General features: G+C 44.8%; 2 protein-coding genes across 2 annotated transcripts in view; one reads left to right on the forward strand and one right to left on the reverse strand.

Annotated features, from left to right (window-relative positions):
* Positions 1-3,665, forward strand: part of LOC135912885 (cytosolic endo-beta-N-acetylglucosaminidase-like) — a 30,686-nt gene extending 27,021 nt beyond the window's left edge. Inside the window, exon 11 of the mRNA XM_065445460.1 lies at positions 2,848-3,665. Coding sequence (XP_065301532.1) covers positions 2,848-3,049 — 202 coding nt within the window. The 3' untranslated portion in view covers positions 3,050-3,665. The remainder of the gene's footprint in view (positions 1-2,847) is intronic.
* A 2,472-nt stretch (positions 3,666-6,137) lies between these two features.
* On the reverse strand, positions 6,138-18,947 carry RpL18 (ribosomal protein L18). The gene is made up of 7 exons (XM_065445516.2): positions 18,881-18,947; positions 18,669-18,755; positions 18,379-18,486; positions 18,183-18,281; positions 16,508-16,631; positions 9,118-9,187; positions 6,138-6,275 (listed from the first exon to the last, which is right to left on the reverse strand). The coding sequence occupies exons 1-7, from the start codon at positions 18,881-18,883 to the stop codon at positions 6,200-6,202; spliced, it is 567 nt and encodes a 188-aa protein (XP_065301588.1). The 5' UTR covers positions 18,884-18,947; the 3' UTR covers positions 6,138-6,199.
* Positions 18,948-19,008: the final 61 nt, after the last annotated feature.

Raw genomic sequence — 19,008 nt, forward strand, 5'->3', positions numbered from 1 at the left:
GAACTCAAAAGATTACCTTTCTTTAATATGTATACTGAATGCCATTTTCGTAAAGGTGTTGCTTTACTATAAGCCGTACAACTGACACAGAAATTACAAGTGGGAACTCTGGCGCCCAGATTGTGCAGCTACTGTAGCAGTGGTGGGTATACCACACAGGCTTCACTAGTCTTCTTGTTTGTAGCTTCAGGCTTTCACACAGCGTCATTCATTATGATTTAGTTTCCTTAATTTCCAAGCAATCGGGGTTGTTTAAGCAGAGCAAGGCAACAAGCCTCCGTGCACAGGCATATTGCAAGTCAACATTATGAAGCAGCATTTCGTTGACAGTGACCAAATTGCGATGCAACAAAGCCACTTGAAGCCATAAGGCCGAAGTCTAAGCAAATCCCTGCTGTATGCTACCCATCGTTCCCATATACTGACTGAGCTGCCATATTTGCATCTGTAGACACTAGCGCCAGAGTTCCGTATTTCCCATTAGGCTTTTCTGTAGAAAACTGTACCATAAACGGCGAGTCGGCCCCTTTTAAGTGAGCTGCACGAGGAACGCGTGTTCCAGAGATCTACGATAAGCCTCTGCCCTCCGTGAACCCGACGCCCACCCCTCTGCTCGAAAGTATGGCAGTTCTTAAACTCAATAACTGGCGTGTAATTGTACGCAGTTATTCTTAAACCGCGCGCGAACGGGACTGCGATTGAAGGGATCTCGCGACACGGGCACTGAACTCCCAAATAATGTTCATTGCGCGGGGGTGAGAACTATACCCAGAGAAAAACAAGGTAAGTGAAAAAAAAAACGCATATCACAAGATGAGTACAGCACGAATGACTGGGAGATTCTGAGCCCGCGAGTGGGGACTATATATCCTCACGCATAGCCCTTCTTGACAAATATATTTCCACTTTTCTTGCGGAGAATCAATGTAGCTGTGGAGTCTTTGTAAAGTTTGCCAAGATATTCACGTAAACGTGCAGTAATCACTCATTTCACAGCGCCTCCATGACTGCAGATATCTTTCGTGAATCAAACGCATTTTCATAATTTATGATAGCCATATAGAGAGGTTGATTGGACTTCGCAGGTTTCTCAGTCATCTGATTCATGACGTGGACATGATCCATTGTAGAATATTTCTTCCTGGAGCCAGCCTGTTGTCTAGATTGACTGAAGTCGAGTGTTGCCCTGATTCTATTGGAAACGATCTTGTTGAATATTTTATGCAATACTGAAAGCAAGCTAATCGGCTTATAATTCTTCAATTTCTTAATGTCTCCTATCTAATAGATTATTATATTGTTGGTATTCTTCCAGCTCTATGGTGTAGTTGAAGTCGTGAGGCACTTCGTACGAAGGGCCGCAAGCGTTCCAAACATAATATTTCCTCCGCCTTTTATCAACTGTTATTCCATCTTCCCAAGCCGCTTTTCACCGGGACACGTCTTGCAAGGTCATTCTGACTTCATCGCTAGTTATATGAGGAGCCTCTGTATCCTGTTCATCCGTACTTCTAATGGAGGTAGCATGGCTGCTCTGGGTACGGAACAACTGAGTATATAATTCTGCTTTTGCTATATATCATCAATATTGCTGATTACATTACCCTGTTTAAGTCTCACTGCATACCGAGCACGTGCTGGTGGGCGAGTTGGTTACACATGATTACAAAGAAGGCGCCAAATAAAACAACAGACGGAGGAAGGAGACACGTCGTCTGTTGTTTTATTTGGAGCCTTCTTTGTAATCACTGCATACATCTTGCCTTGTCTTATGCCAAGTTTTATTATCCCTGATTACGAAAGGCGTCAAATAGAAGACAACCTCTGTAATGCTATTCACTGCATGCTTAGAAGTATTCGACTTATTAGACTAGTAAGCCTTAGGAGTGAGGATCAATGATGAATATCTCATCAATGGCCTTAGGAGTGAGGGCAGATGTATGCACTGATTACAAAGAAGGCGCCAAATAAAACAACAGACGACGTGTCTCCTTCCTTCGTCTGTTGTTTTATTTGGCGCCTTCTTTGTAATCAGTGCATGCATCTTGCCTTGTCTTATGTCAAATTTTATTATCCCTGATTACGAAAGGCGTCAACTAGGAGACACAACCTCTGTCATGCTATTCACTGCATGCTTAGAAGTATTCGACTTATAAGACTAGTAAGGCTTAGGAGTGAGGATCGATGATTAATGCCTCATCAACGTTCGGTTCGCAGATAACATTGTCCTGTTCATCAACGCTGGGAATGAACTGCAACAAATGATTGAAGACCTTAACCCAGATAGTGTAAGAGTAAGGTTGAAGAATAATATTCAGACGACAAATGCAATGTTCAATAGCCTGGCAAGGACACAAAAGTTCATGATCGCCAGTTGGCCTCTCGAGTCTGTGCAGAAGTACGTTTACCTAGGTTTATTACTCACAGGGGACCCTGATAATGAGAAGAATGTTTACAGGAGAATAAAGCTGGGTCGGAGTGCATACGGCCGGTATTACCGAATCCTGACTGGGAGCTTACCGCTGTCGTTGAAAAGTGTACAATCATTGCATTGCATGATTACGAGGATAGTCTGTCTCCCTCACGATCTTAGTACTGTCACATTTTACGTGTTTGAAAGAAATGAATATTGTACAGCTGTGAAATCGTGAACTTTCGAATCAAATACGAATCGATTAGCAGGCACTATAAGAATAGCACTCTCAAATCTAATATGAATAAAATTGCAGGGAATATCCAACACACATTGGAAATTTCGAGTCCTTGCACGCACTTACAATTAGGTTATTGGTGGCTGTTACCGTGTCCTTCACTGAAATTGGTTATCGTACTCAATCCCCGTTTCAGAAAGTTCCAGCTGGAGGACCTGCGAGGTGCGGACGGTGCCATTCTTGAAGAGATTGGCCTCCATTTCTTCTGCGTCAATAGCGAAGCTACCGTTTGCCTGCTGGGCCAACTTGACATCGCACGGCCAGCCGATGCAAAAGTTCGCAGTAACGACGACAGTGATGACGAGGAACCAGAAATGAAGCGGCAGCGAGATGGCTAGGACGGGCTTGACACAATTTAAATCGAGTAATAACAAAAAAAAGCGTTGCCTGCAATGTATTGTGGGTTTGCTGAATCGGCACAAGAGAAAGGTGAAACTGCATGACGATATGCTAAACACGCAGGGTTTGCCGAGGGAGCGACGAATTGCCCAATTTTCAGATGCGTAAAAAGGATACGTGAGGCTAATTCAGTCGAATATAACGAGTACGAATTAACAAAGTCTCTTACAAAGATCGGCGTGTAACAAATACAGCCAAACCCAAATATACAGCGGAGACTCGTTTATGCGACCTGCATAATAAGTTTTTCGGGATGATACGATTATTTTCCCGGCCAACGTCGCATAGGAGCAATGTATTTTAATACGGTTACTACAATCGCAGTTTCACCTGAAATTGGATAATACGGCAGCAGACGTTAGCTTAGTACGTGCGGACATCGAGGGAAAGTGAACTGGAACAGGTCCGCATAATCTTTCGACTCGAAAACGCCATTAGTGAGTGTGAGAAAGAGTTCGAGGTACAGGCAAAAATCTACTACGCGTAGTTTTGTTTTCGACAAACAGATTCATTCCTGGCTTTTCTCCACTAGAATAATAAATTCGTGAGTAATAACTCGGATTACAAAAGTTCGTTGAATTTTGTTATAGTCGACTTTAGGTATTTCGAATTATCCGGTATATCGAACTATTTTTCAGCACACGGACCTGTTCTTCATAACCGGGTTTGACTGTACGTGCATTATAATAAATATTGACTAAACATGATGAAAAAGTGGCAAATACAAGCAATAAAAAGAGTATGCGGGTGCTACGCACTGTGGGAATCGATGTGAGCGAAGCTTTTTAAGCTGCTTGCTTTGATTGACCATAATTCGCGGTTGTGTTGGCGGCGAATGTGTAACTTCTTCAGCATTTAGTCCTATACGAGACTTTAACATCAACAGTTGATGTTAAACGCTACCTTGCGTGCACCACTGCTGTTTGTCTGCCTAGTCCACAGAACACACAGGGAGACGTGTTTTCGTGAGGAGTTCTGGTGCGCCATTGTTCATAATCTCCGAGAGGATTGAGCATTACCATTGCCTCACATAGCACATCGCATTGTGCCAGACGCATTCAATATTAATCCAATTATGGTCCTGTACGTAACTCAATTAATTATAATTGTATGTACACACTGTATACATACATTAGCGGTCTGCATCATATTTCGCTGCGTAGCGAAGACGCTACTGTTCCGCGCGGCGCTTTTTTCGAACCTCGGTGTCCTCAACGAGACCACGAGGCTTCTGCAACGAAGCTTCTGCATACGCGGCCAGCACGCTATTGAGACACCAGCTCCAAGCACTCTCCTCAGGTTATGGATGATTGTAATGTTTGCACTATCACCGCCCAGGAAGCTCGCAGCTAGCTAGTAGACGTCGACCTTCCAGCTTGATCTAGCTAAGGCCATAGCCAGTGGCCTTCTTTTGTAAGTTGTACTTTAGGCCTAGACCTCTACAAGCCAGCTAGTAGTTCAGCTAATACTCCATCCACTTACGGCTAGCAGCCATCTTGGGAAGCACTGCTGTAGCTGGAGTGTAGACATTCAATGTTCAGGCTTGTTTCACCTTGGCAGGTGCTATAGTTAGCTCTACTTACCTTGGTTATTTTATGTCACTAGAAAAGCACAAGCAAGGCAGGAACCACAGTAAAATTTTCACTTAGTGTGGTCGGTATATTTCTTGTGCCAAGTTAATTCCCAACCAGATGAGCTGTTGCCAATGCCTTGGTTTCATGCTACTGTAATATTGAACAAATACTAAACAGATAATAATTTAAAGAATAAATACAGTGCAACAAAATATTTTGTCAATACATAGCACCTGTACCGAAATAGTTATCGCACCGTTCACAAAGAAATGTATGTGTGCTCTGTATATTGTTCTACCACACCTTCCTTTTACATTGCAAGACAACAATTCTCGCCTAAGCTCATGCAAGCATAAGCCTTTCTAGAGACCAAATGGCATCAGCACTGACCAACTTTAACGTGTACTAAAATTGGTAATCAAACAGTATTGAAAGTTCTCATAGAAAGTCTGGCGTGTGCCACTATCCAAGTATGGCAGAAAATGCAACTTTTCATTATGCCCCTGTATTTTTAGGAACTTAAGATGCAGCTTAAACAAGTGCTGCAGTTCAGTTAAGCACACACTGAATGCACATAAAACATTTCAGCCCACACATTTTGTTCAGCCATCCTCAATGTTCAAGCACTATGCCAGTAATTTGTTCTACATTTTCAGTCAGAAAGGACCATTGTTTTGTGACACTAGTGGATCAGTATTAGCATACCATAATATGCATGCCGGCTGTAGCAGTGCACTTAATAAGCATGTCTATCCGAAATATTGCAACAAATGTACAATTCTATCTCCCTCGTTCCACAGGCCATGAGTAGATTGCACTGCATGTGCACCTTATATACCAGTAGACTTGAACAGGTATGAAAATGCATGCATTGGTTGATTATGCATTGGCGTCTCTCGCCGCGAAGTTGCGTTAAGAAGGTTACGTGCCTGTGCTACATTGACCCCTGCTGCGAACTGTCTATGGGCTCCGGAGTGTAGGCCTGCCTTCAGTGCGACCTATCCCTTCTTTCCTTGCCAGCTGCCTTTGCAGATTTACCGCGCCTCTGGTAGAATTGTCCCCGACTACACTCAAGGCCAGCCACTCGTAGCCAACAATGGCCAAGTGGTGCTTACTCTTTTTTGTGATATGCTGTACATTGTACATGGAAAATGAATTATTGAATAGTGATTCGCACATGAAAGCACACTAAATGCAGTGGCCCATGAGTTGTGGCACTGGGCTCCTGTAGCACGTTTTACTTTCGGTTCATGGGTGCTGTTATCACAGCTTATTATGCAAACCATTCCTGAATTTCGTGAGCAGTGATGTCAAGCTAAAGTGGTAGAACCATGTATTGGCTGTTACAGTTGCAGAATCTGAACGGACCCTGAAGCGCTCCCAATGCTTCCATCGGTGTCAAAATGTGAGTGATGCACATGAAGTGGGTTCAGATCCAACAGACAGCACCAGGTGGGTGTGGTTGCCACAGGGGGGGCGTGTTTATTTTGACTGGGAACGGTCGAGTCACGAGGCTCAGGCCTTGTAGCCACGGCTCTTCCTTCGGCCACGAGCACGCTCGTACTTGCGTCCCTTTGATCGCACGTACGGCCTGGCAAAGAACAAAAAAAAGATTACAGTCAGCAACTCTCCAGCAACAGCAATAATAGCTTCACATGTCCAACAAGGATAACACAAACGGAAATGCTTTGACAAGCAAGCTTGCAAAGAGGCACATGCCAGCAACAGACTCCGCCTACAGTCCTGGGCTTTTATAGGTCGAGGTGTGACCTGTGCTGAATGCACAATTGTGTGAGTGTGCAAGAGATATACATTTTTGTTATGCGAAGCATACTAGCCGCACAACCACGCTCTTCCTTGCTGCGCCGCGCGCGGCTGCGTAGCTACCATATGACGTCATAACAGCTGCAAAAGCGGAGGCTCAACTCGTGCGCTCGCTTGCGGCCGCGTAGCTACATAGCCGGGTCTCAGCTCGTGCGCTCGCCTGCATGAATTGTTTCTTCGTCTAGCCGAACCAAATATAGCGAAGCAACAGCAGTTCACCAGGCTAAACAGTGGTTCAACAACTACAATAAAGGCTAGTATGCTTCGCATCCTGGGCTTAACCTTAGCTAAGCCACAGCCATTTTTTTTTATTTGAATTCTGGGATTTTATGTTCCGAAACTGATATGATTTTGGATTAATTTTGACCACTTGGGAAGCGCTACAACACAAGCACATGAACTTTTTTGCATTTCGGCTCCATTGAAACGTGGCGACCACCACTGGGATTTCATCCAGATTTTGTTTTTGTAGCCATAAGCTTTGTGGAAAGGACATATTTTGTTGTGGCCATCAACTCTGTGCAACTTTATTTGCATAGGGATGCCATTTGTGTGCCTTCTGTTCAAGGAACTAAAATAGGTATGTGAAGATCGTGGTGCTGGTTTTCTGGCATTGGTTTCAATGACTATGCACGATTTTGCAACCAATACATCAGTGTTATTTTTGCACAACGACCATATATGCCATGAACTTGTTGCTGAAAGACTGGGCTACATAGTGATGCAATTCAGTTCAAATTCATTTTTCTCAGCTTCATTTTTTGGACACCACACACTGCCTTACAGGAGATCTTCATTGTTCTTTTTAACTACCAGCAAAATGTTTGGTATCAATATATTTGTGTCGAAAGGATCTAGCTGGTGATGCTATTTATTTCTAAAGTTGTCGGCTAAATTTTAATTGCCCCTAAATACAAATGATAATTAGCAAAAATACTGCAATTATGTTTACATGTTTTTTTTTTGCATTACAAGTGCACTGAGAACAATAAATATAGCATCACCGGCTAAAGCTACTCTCTGGCGCTCTGGCCGTATACTTTGTTGTTGCTTTTGACAAGTTTTTGATAAATCCTGTAAGAAATTGACTGAATTTCTGTATTAACACTTTGCATAATTTTTTCTAATGCAGATATACAAAATCTAATTAGATATTTGTAATCACCAGAAAAAACTGAACAATACTGTTAATATCATCCAGTTCACACTAAAATTAACAAAATTAGTTTTGGAACCCACGTCTCCCCTTAAGCATCATGGTTGCCACATCTTGTGTGCTTATTTTCAGTGGGCTGTAAGGTATCTACTAATAGTCAAATAGAAAAGTGTTTGCTATCCTTCATTTGTTATAATATCCAACCACACCTTACAAATGTTTATCTCGTGCCATTTATTTTTAACTGACGCCTTAAATGAAAAGAATGAAATGGTAATTATCTTAGGAACTAATTAACTACACCAGAACTAAGTACATATTTGAAATCAGCACAAAAATATTAAGGCGGAGAAGCTTTACTTATATGACGTATGAGTTTCCAGCTTTACAGAAGCTTTACTTATATGACGTATGAGTTTCCAGCTTTACAGAAGCGATGAAAGCACACAAGCATACAAAGACTGAATACTAATAAATACACACAAACACTGAACTCATAGTATGTACTTTGTGTACTGAGGTCGCTTTCTACATGGTTTTCATTCGTATATTATTTACAGAGGCGGACATAGTGTCTGTATGCCAATGCAAAAGAAACAACAGATAATGTGGGCAGATATATACGTGATGGCCCTGTGCTTCTAGAGTCATCACACCTGGTACTGCCAAGGCATCTGTCACGACACCCTATCACCATTACTGTTGGTCTGAAGTCGACCACCCATGCAGCTACGGCCCTTGGACCAGGGATGCAGGGTATTGTCGCAGACCTCCCAACTTTACATCAAAGCGGCACTGTCATCCAATGCGGAGGGCTGTCTGTGAAGCACCGATTTACGCTGCACAATTTTAGAAATGTTAGTTATCTTTAAAAAGAAAATCAAGCTGCCATGTAGATTTCATGGCAGCTTGGTTTTTTTTTAAGGTTCACTTCAGGTGCAGCTAACCAGCAGCAACAAACTCGGCACCGAAAATGCTGATAGTCTACGCATCATTTTTAGATTGCAGCGACATCTTCAGCAACTGTGGTGTTGCCGATTTCGTGTGCTTCAAGAAGTCACCTGTACAAAATTGGAATCCTATGACCATTAGTACAACTTCCATCGGAAGGTTCGGTGACCGACAGGTGAAACTTTTTTTGCAAATGGAATGCATTTTTTGCAGAACTTCATGCAGCACTTGCAAAATCGTCAGACAATCCCAAACTTGTTAACTTTACAAAAATACTTTGGAGGGGTAGCGGTCATGTATCATAAATATAACTCTCTTTTTTCACATCTCTTTCAATGTTTACTATGGCAGATCCAAATATAATCAGTGCAACAATAGAAGTTTGCTTAGCATGCGTAGGGGGCAAAAATAACCGGAATGGAGGGCCACACACAGCGTGCACAATATTTGGAAGACAATGGGTTTAAAAAAAATACAGAGACTGAGGAGAGTCAGTACTCACTTGGTGTGACTGTGGGGAACTCCAGGAGCCGGTCCAAAATGACGACAAGCCTCGCGTGAATTCCGAGGTCCTGGGCACAAGAAAAAATTAAGCTGCACGTTAGCAACATTCACAGAATTTTCACACATTCACAAGTGTATTGGCATATCCATTTCCCGTTCGCTCTTGCACACTTTCTTTTATTTTCCTGCCCAAATTTAATGCATACCAGATTTTTAATTCCGCACTTAGTGCTCTTCTGTGTAATGTACACCCGGCCAATTTGTAACAGTATCGCACGACCATTGACCCGCGTGTTTGTCAGCACCTTATCATCACGGCACGGAGTGGTAAAATTGCGAAAGTAAGCGCATGTGTACGCATGCGCGTATCTCATTTGTTTCGTCGCTCAGCGCCGTTAATAAGGTGCTGACAAGCACGTGGGTCAATAGTCACGCAATACTGTTAAAAACTTGGCCAGGTGCACATGCGAGCCGCATTTAAATTAATAGTACTGTCACCACTGTGCAACCGGCTGAGTCGCATTTGTTTCAAGGTAAGGGTGTCTTTCGGCACTTTTGTCATTGAAAAAGATTTTTTTCATTTTTAGAATTGGTTAGTTGGGGGGTCGACCTATATTCCAGTCCGACCTATAGTCCGGTTTTTACGGCAGGTTGCAGCCACCGGCTTACTTCTTGGACATTATGAAGCTTCCCCTAGCCCTCATATTTGTAAGCAATTATCGCATGTTGAGACATGATACAGCACGCTATTCCATCTTTGGGACTACTTTTGTAGACAGCATGAAAACACGGGTGCCACTATGAGCAGAATGAGCAAAAACAAACTAAGTGCGGCATGCACAAATATTGCAAGTTATTCCCGGTGTGGAGCAGTCATTAATAGCCGTCACAACGGTAACCTTAAAATCATGCGCTGTCCAGCCACTGCATAATCAATTACTGAAAAAAATCTTTTTGGCGTGGGTAAACATGCCGATTACTCATTACGAGACGCTGTTTTTTGCTTGGACAGTGTCATGGGGCAGGCCGAAAATAGGTGTTTTTGGTGGGGATAATGTGTCCGATGCCTTTAGTACCCCCACAGAGTTTATAAATAAATACCCTTGGGGTAAATGTGGCGCTAGCGTCTACGGGGGCTCTCATGAGCGTTGCCTCAACCTACATGGGAATGATGGGAAGTACAGGCTTCGCATCGACTTCGATCTTTAGACTAGTGGCGTTTGCTTGCGGTGTAGTAAAGGAAGCTATACTCAAATATTATCTCGTAAAACCTAATTTTATTTCTGCAATATGTGATATAATGTACAGCATATTACATAAACTTTGTATGACCTTGAGATGGAAGCACGGTTTACTATGGTTTATCACCAGGACACATCAGGGTATGCATTCTTGCGCAATTCTGTTCCCGATTTAACGCCAGAAAATAATGATTTGTTTTTGCAACAGCAATAGCAACTGTGCATGTACTTACATAAAGATACTCATCAAGTATTTATGGAAATAAAGATGTATTGTGAGAAAGTGTTGCACCCTTGAGAGGAATGCTACAAGTCTCGTCTGCTACGACGCCTGCTCGCTGCAAACGCAAGACTTTTCTCGCAGATGACAAGCAGTTGCGAGCTCTCTTGCTCTTTCGAAAGGCTGCGTCGGCTGTCACGATTGGTGAACGTCTTCAAGTACTTTTAAGCCCATCTGCTACGGTGCTATCTAGGATTCTAGTGGCCTCCTACGAGTATGCTTCATCATATTTTATATTGACGTGCCGCTTCCGAAGCGTTATGGCGTGACTGCACTTACACACTACCACAAGGTTCAAAGTCCTAAAACACGCATTTCAATGACCACATAAACGAGCAATGCATAATAAAGCCCTGAATAAAATCTGACTGTCAAGCCACTAGAAGTGTCTATGTCTTGTATCAGTACTGCCTTCCTTTTGCTATTTTGGAGTTTCATAAAGCACGTAACGCTACAGCGGCAACCGAACACCCTTAAAAAACCAAGTTTCAAATGGTCAAAACGTTCTTTCGACGTTTACGATGTTGTCGCTTTCTCGTCAGGGCTTCGAGACCACACCGCAACACAAACATCATCTCAGCTGCTGGCCTAGCGCGCTATCGCCACTTTGAGCAACATAACAAAGGCAGAGAGCTTTGCGTTGCACTGTCCCACTGCAGGCTTTAGCAATTGCGCTTGGAGCGAAACCAACTGCCAAAAAAAAACTTGTGCACTAGTTCGCCAGTCAACAGAATGCCAATCCAAAGCCTGTATTTCCCATCATTCCCATGATGGTTGAACAATCGCAGCGCGAGATTTCCCTCTAGCTATACTAATATGAAACTCTGTGGGTACCCATAACTGAACCAAGACATACTCCAGGACCCCCCCCCCCCTTCCCCTAATGTCCCTGCAGCCAGCTCCCTCAAGTTATCACTCATGAGAGATGTTTTACTTGACACTTTCCTGGCTGCTCACAACAGTACTCATCACTGTTCCAGGCAGCTGCATTCGCATGCATTTTGAGCTTTACAGAAGCAATGAAAGCACACAAACATACAACAATTGAATACTAATAAATACACACAAACGCTGTACCCACTGTTCACCTTTTCTGTACTGAGGTTGCTTTCAACATGGTCTTCATTCGTATACAGTCACCGACCGATTTTTCGGACTCCAAAAATTCAAACATGCTCGATTATTCGGTTTGCTTTGCAGCACCACCATTCTCCCCATAGACCATAATGTATAACAATTGCCAGAAGTTCGGACACTCCTTGAGCCAACTCGATCAAGAGCACCATGCACTGACTCTGACCAGTGCATGGTTCGACTTGCTGAATGTCATTTTTGCTTCGAACGGAGCCTCCTTGCTGCCCCACGAAGTGGCGCTATGGCAAATCCCCGCTCATCATCGTCTCTGCCTGGTTCGTAGCTACAGCAGTTCCGGTCTCAGCTTAGTAAGCCATGTCAAGACAATCCCGCCGCTGATTTGCTTCTTTCTTCGTGCATGATGCTGTGAGTAGGCCACGTTTTTCGTTTGTGCAACTGTTGTCGACGTGACGGCGTGGTGATGTTTGCTTTGTGTGCTGTATCGAGGTTGAGGTGATGCAACACGGCATATGGAAACATCACGTCAAGTATCTAATGGCGCCGACTACGCTGAGGAATGCCGGCAAGCGGGTAGCCTAAGACTTGTCGCCTTCTGATGTGCTCCCTACCGACGCCGAATATGTTCTGCCGAGACCTGTGCAGTGGTTGCATTGCGATTCCGGATACCACCTCATTTGACAGTTTCACAGGTGCTGATAGTGCTGTACTGACATGCGCAGAACTCGACAACGGCGAGATCATTTGTCAGGTTTCTGCTGCGCCGCCGAACAATGACTCCGAGTCGGAAGATGACACACCATGTGCTACGCAGCCATCACATGCGGAGCGTGTACAAGCAGCGACTGTGATTTCAGCCACCTACAGTGACCGTACGACCTTCTCCGAGATTGAGGCTTATCTGAGTGCACGTAAACGAAACAGCATGCAACAGTGCATTCACATTTTTTCAAGCCTACTGCCAAGCCCGAATAAGTGCGTGGAAATAAAGGATTTCTTTATTTTTTTAATCTGCTTTATCGGACACCTGTTTATTCGGACATTTCCGCAGTACCCGTGAGGTCCGAATAAATGGTCGGCGACTGTACCTATTTACAGAGGCAGACATAGTATCTGCATGCCAATGCAAAAGAAACAACAGATAATAATAATAATAATAATAATAATATATGAGGTTTTACGTGCCAAAACCACTTTCTGATTATGAGGCACGCCGTAGTGGGGGACTCCGGAAATTTTGACCACCTGGGGTTCTTTAATGTGCACCTAAATCTAAGTACACGGGTGTTTTCGCATTTCGCCAAAGGAACAACAGATAATGTGGGCAGATGCATACATGATAGCGCTGTGCTTCTAGAGCCATCACACCTGGTACTGCCAAGACATCTGTCACGACGTCCTATCACCATTATTATTGGTCTGAAGCCGACCACCCATGCAGCCATGGCACTTTGACGGGGGGGCCCAGGGATGCAGGGTTTTGTCGCAGACCTCCTAACCTTACATCAAAGTGGCACTGTCATCCAATGCGGAGGGCTGTCTGTCAAGCACTAAGTTGTTTACAGCATATGCTCAGAGCAGAGGTAACATTATCACCCTAATATACACGTAAACGACACGAAATCATGACAAGGACAGGCACATAAAATATACACTTAGTGCCAGCTTCCAACTGTTTCTTAAACCTGTCTCTCTTATGTATCATGCATGTATGAGGGCGATGAACCAACAAGCCCATGCAAAAGTTAAGACCTTATCTCTTTGGCAATTACCAGATTACAAAATTTTTAAAAAGAAGCTGTAAAATTCTTTGAAGCAGCCAGAAGAGTAGACAAACAGCAACTAAACCACACTATGCATACTTATTGCCTTCACACGAGATGTTTAAACGGTCACGGATGATGTCTACCATTTAATCGCACATGCCCTACAACAGAAAATGCTAAATGCTTCTGTCGCTGAGGGTTTGCAATGTAGAATAGATCACTTTCACAACTCACTACACCACCGCTGTCACAAAGCAGTCGAGAGCAACCATGGTAAGAAGCGTGTTCGGTTTGAAACATGACAACTCGCATAGCCCTTGAAATCAAAAAGCAGTGAGGCAAGAATAAAAATATTCCACAACACTAATCAATCCACAGTGACATTGTCCTCAGTGTGCCCCTAAATGCTGGCTTGAACCCAAGCATAGCACGATAACAACTGCAGTCAATGACCGATTTTTCAGACATTCCCGATAATTCCTACACATTTGTGGCAGTACCGCATAGGTAGTTCTGGATGCTGAAAATCTTCGCAGGCAGATTTTCTGGACTTTTTGCCATGACCAAAGGTCTGAAAAAGCCTTAGCAAAACGGATTGAAACTGCCATTTTTATGATCTCAAAGCTTCAAACCAGCTCTCGCACGCCGATCCACTGGTAGCGATAGCCACCGCAGCTTTAGCCTTCAGTACCAGGCTACCTACTTTACGGTGCCATGTTTTTCATAGAAAGGATTTGCGGCTGTAAACAATGGCACCAACTCCACCTCTGTCAGTCTTGCTGATGGCTCCGAAGTGAGGACAGCATGGCATGAGTTCAATGTAGCATAATGCCGATTCCCAAAAGTCAGCTCCACTGCAATACAGCGGTGTTACACGGTGAAGCATACAGAGTAAAAAAAAAAAGGGCCCACCGTCACGGGCCACAGTATGCATATTATAAGTAAACATGCATGCGTACGCTGTCTCTTGTCACAGTACGAACACTGATGCACCTAATAAGTGTACTGGCATGGTTGCAGAGCTATTTCAGACATTTGTTTCAGGCAGCTACATAAGTACATGGTCCTAGATTTACAGGAGCCCTTGAAGGCAGTAAAAGGCATGCATTCAACTTTTCAAACTGCCCGATCTTTTGCACGTTTTTGTAGGCCCCAGCGGTGCCGTAGAGGTAGAGCATCCGCCTCGAATCCCGGTGCCGTGAAATTTTCCACTAGATGAAAAAAAAAAAAAAAAATCCACATGTTGATAAAATTGCACAGAGGCCTGGAGTGCAGCATGACCCTGGTGACCTGAACCGGTAATGCACTCTCTCACCAGAGCAGGATTGGCCACCCCGGTGCAGTACTTGGCCACAACCTCCTATATGAATACAACAATCAAACCCTGGCCCTCAGTCCTCAGCAGCTGCGAAGCAACTGACCACGGCGGCGGTCAGACATGCGACGCAGCAGAGGGTGCTAAGAATAACATGACCGGGGTAGTTGGAGAAGTATGGGAGAGGCCTTTGCCCTGCAGTGGGCGAAACCAGGCTGACGATGATGAGAAAGTAAAGAAAAAAAAATTTGACGTTAACTGTATTATCATGGCGCTACAGAGATGCTGCTTATGCACTCCGAGTGGTGAGATGTCGGGCTGTCCGCCTACTAATGGTACGTTACCTACCTAATGGTACGTTAGGATGGTTGTTTCCACCACATTTTTGCACATAGGGTTAATCCACTCTCAACTTCGACCTGTTGGGACTGCGATCGCAATCTAGCGGAGTTCCAGTCATGTGGCGTCTGCAGTCAGCATTATTGGTGTGCCACTTGCGCAACTTGCTCAGAATGGAAGTGTGGCATGTTTCCTTTATCAGGTTTTCACTGCTCTGTTGAGTTGCTCAATGTTCGGCTTGTGCTTGCTTTCTCTGGCCCCATCACCAGCAAGCTCAGTGTAATTGCAATCAGAGTTGGTGCACAACAGGAACCAGCCGAATGCACTATTAGAACTGCACCGCCACCCCCGAGAGAATCTGCATAGCTGTGCTAGCAAACTGTTTGCCAATTTCTGTTATATCACGGTGGGGGCGAACTTTCTTCAACATCGGTCTCTCTTTGTTAGTTTCCATTGATTCGACCTTGAGAGGACCAATGAAGTTAGTGGAATCATCTAACAGGCTGAATTAAAAGGCAGAAAACGCCCAAAACACATCAGTGGCTAATCAATCAGTAGTATTTATCCGACTCTGAAGCTTTGGGTTTTACGTGGTAAAAACATGATCTGATTATGAGGCACACCGTGGTGCGGGACTCCGAATTTTGACCATCAGAGGATCTTTAATGTGGCCTCGACGCACAAGAAATGGCAGTTTTTGCATTTCGTTCTTATCAAAATGTGGCCGCCCTGGCCAGGATTTCATCCCACGAGCTTGTGCTTAGCAACGCAACGCTATAGTCGGTAAACCACCGTGGCTGCTAATTTTATCCAATTCTAATCTGCACCCAAATTGAAGGCACATTTCATTAAAAAGTAGCATGCCTCCCACTATGGCAAATCAGAAATAAGACAAAATCTGGGGAGTTGACCTTAACAGAACAGAAACTTATTTATATTTAATGCTAATGGTTGCTTATGTATGCTATTTATTGCTGTCTATGAACTGCAACGATGTCGTTATCCTTTAGGCCCATTCCATTCCTTCGGCAAAGACCAAGCAGCAATGGGAAATAAGGAAGCAACAGAGACAGACCCTTTTAATTAATTTGCAAGGCTACTTCTCTGCATAGTATATTTGTCCAACTAATGGCAGCCCCAGTCACTGCTCAAATGAAGATGTGGAGAAGACGGCGGAGCTGGTGCCTCGCATACATTTTCATCACGAGAGCCGTGTCCACATAAGCTAACGCATCCGCATGTGCTAATTGCAAAAATGAATACAATGCAATGAGCTCGAGAAAGTGCCTTGCAAGGAATCTGGCTTTTCACAATCATGAAAAGGTTCTGGTGCGACATAAAGCGACGAAGCTCACCCTGCATGAGAACAGTGCCCTTGCCCTTGGGGGCCTTGACAGCCAGCTCGTCAAAGGTGAGGATCTCACCACCAGCCTTCAGGATGCGAGCACGGGCCCTCTCGGTCACCCGCAAGGCGCACACCTGCAAACGTGAAAGGATTGGAATTTATGCTTGCTGATGTACTCTGCGAAAAGCGCCAACAATGAGGGGTATACCTCGGCAATGTGCCGATTCAGGCTAGCTGACAGGTTCATAGTATTTTAACAGGGCGAGATGCAAGACAAAGTAGACAACACATGGGACGACCTAAACTGAAAGTTGTGCATTGCACAGGACAAAGTGCAGGAAGGGAAAATGTGGATTGCAAATCAAGATTAAGAAAAAAGAAAAAGTGGTGTGTGTCATGCACAAGGAACTGGGCTCAAGTAAACTAATATATATATATATAATTATGGCGTTTTATGTGCCAAAACCACGATCTGATTATGCAGCACACTGTAATGGGGAAGACTGGAAATTTGGAACGTGCACCTAAATCTAAGTACACGGGTGTTTCGCATTTTGCCCTCGTCGAAATGCGGCCATCGTGGCTGGGATTCAATCCAACACCACAGACGCTAAGCACGTGCAACAGGTCTCCAGTAAACTCTGTGCATGCGCAATCGTGGTAGATGGTAATCTGTACCGTTCTAAATCTCCGTAAGGTGTACAGGGAGGAAGTGACGTCAGCAAATCTTAGAATGTGTAGCACAGTAAAGCAAACAGTGCTTGCATTGTCAACATTGTGGTCGCATCTAGTGCTCTTAGAATGGCACGAGGCTGCACTTTCGCTGTTTCATTGTGCCCACAGGGCAGGGTTTAACAACATTTGCATGGTGGGCATCCCTTTCCCGGGAGAATTCACCAAACAAACTGCCGGGCCAGGATATGCCCATGCCCATTAGGATAACCAGTGATGAACTGGCTGGCAGCTGCACAGTTTTGAATACATGTCCTGCGAGAGTCATGGCACTCACCTACGAGGCCACGGCTGCGGCAGAGAGAGGGGGGGTGCGCCATGTCACTACCACCAACAGCTAGACGGGCATTACACTGTGTAATGTGTAAGCACTTAGGAGGCACTTACCGCCGTATTCAGAAACGCATCTTGACTTGAAGCCCATGCTTGACTTGATATAAATGATGCCTGTTGCGAACGCGCCAAAGGTGCTCATTGCGTTTCTTACGGTGCGTTCGCGACAGGCGTCATTAAAATCAAGTCAAGCATGGGCTTCAAGTCAAGATGCATTTCTGAATACGGGGGTTAGCCCAGTGAAACAGTTGGGCCTGGTGAAATTAACGCCAGTTAACTGTCGATTGGCAAAGGTGTTGGGCTGGCTGTCACACTTTTCTTCAAAGTGCCGCGCCTACACAGCGCATTTATTGTGTTGTGCTATGATCCACGTTTCAAGATAAACTGCACGGTTGTGCGGGCATGCACAGTTTGCAAATTAGCATTGGCCAGACTGACAGCTACGGTTCGGCTCAGGGGTAGCTTTAAATGTGCAGTGGCGCAATCAACGAAAAGAGCATCTCACGCAAACACAAACACGCCGCTAACGTTTCACTAACGCTGCCAATGCAGCGCAAGCTCTCGACCGGACTTAACTAGCACGAGCAGAACGGCATGCGAAGACCAGTCGGGATACTCACGCGCAGCTTTGGCAGCTCGTAGATGCGCAGATCATCGGTCACGGTGCCGACAATCACGGCGATGAGGCCCTCCCTCCCGGGCTTCTTCATGAAGCGGGCCTGCGACGACACAAACGTTCACGTCGTGTCAGCACCGCCGCTTGCGAGCGCACACGACACAGCACATCGACCTATCCAAAGAGAGAGCAAAACGTACCACGCGAGCCACCGACATCGACGGCCGGTTGATGCGGCTCATGAAGAGACGCCTCAACACAATCTTGTTAAACTTGGAGTTGGTCCTGCGGGCCAGGAAACGGTAGACCTGCGAAAACGTAACGATGTGTTTCAAGCCGGCTCGGTCTCGCGCCGAAGCCACCGACTAGAGCGCGTCGCGCGAGGAAAGCGGTGACAAACCTACCGATAACAAGAGAGAGCTTTAAAGGTTGCACGCACGCGACACTAGCAGAGATCAGCACGTTTTAACTCGAAAGCTCGCAAACTTACCTTAACCAGGAGGCCGAGGTAGACATTCTCGCTCTTGGGATGCGTCCTGCGGACCTTGCGGTCGTACTTGTGGCATATATCGATACCCTGCGCGCGGAAAGGACATCGCCGGGAACTATAATTTGTTGTGATAAAAATCGGGTGCGATCCCAGGCGGAGTATCGACCCGATTTAATGGATATAAATGTCGATTCACACGACGAGATACTCACCATGGCGGATATACACGCGAAGAGAAAAGGATCACGGGAAGCAAGGAGCGACTACGGCTTCGGCCGTGTTTCGGCTCAGAATGACCAGCTACAGCTTATAGAGTTTTTTAGTTATAGTATTAGCTTTT

This window comes from Dermacentor albipictus, chromosome 8 (assembly GCF_038994185.2).
Source record: "Dermacentor albipictus isolate Rhodes 1998 colony chromosome 8, USDA_Dalb.pri_finalv2, whole genome shotgun sequence".
Taxonomy (NCBI): Eukaryota; Metazoa; Arthropoda; class Arachnida; order Ixodida; family Ixodidae; genus Dermacentor; species Dermacentor albipictus.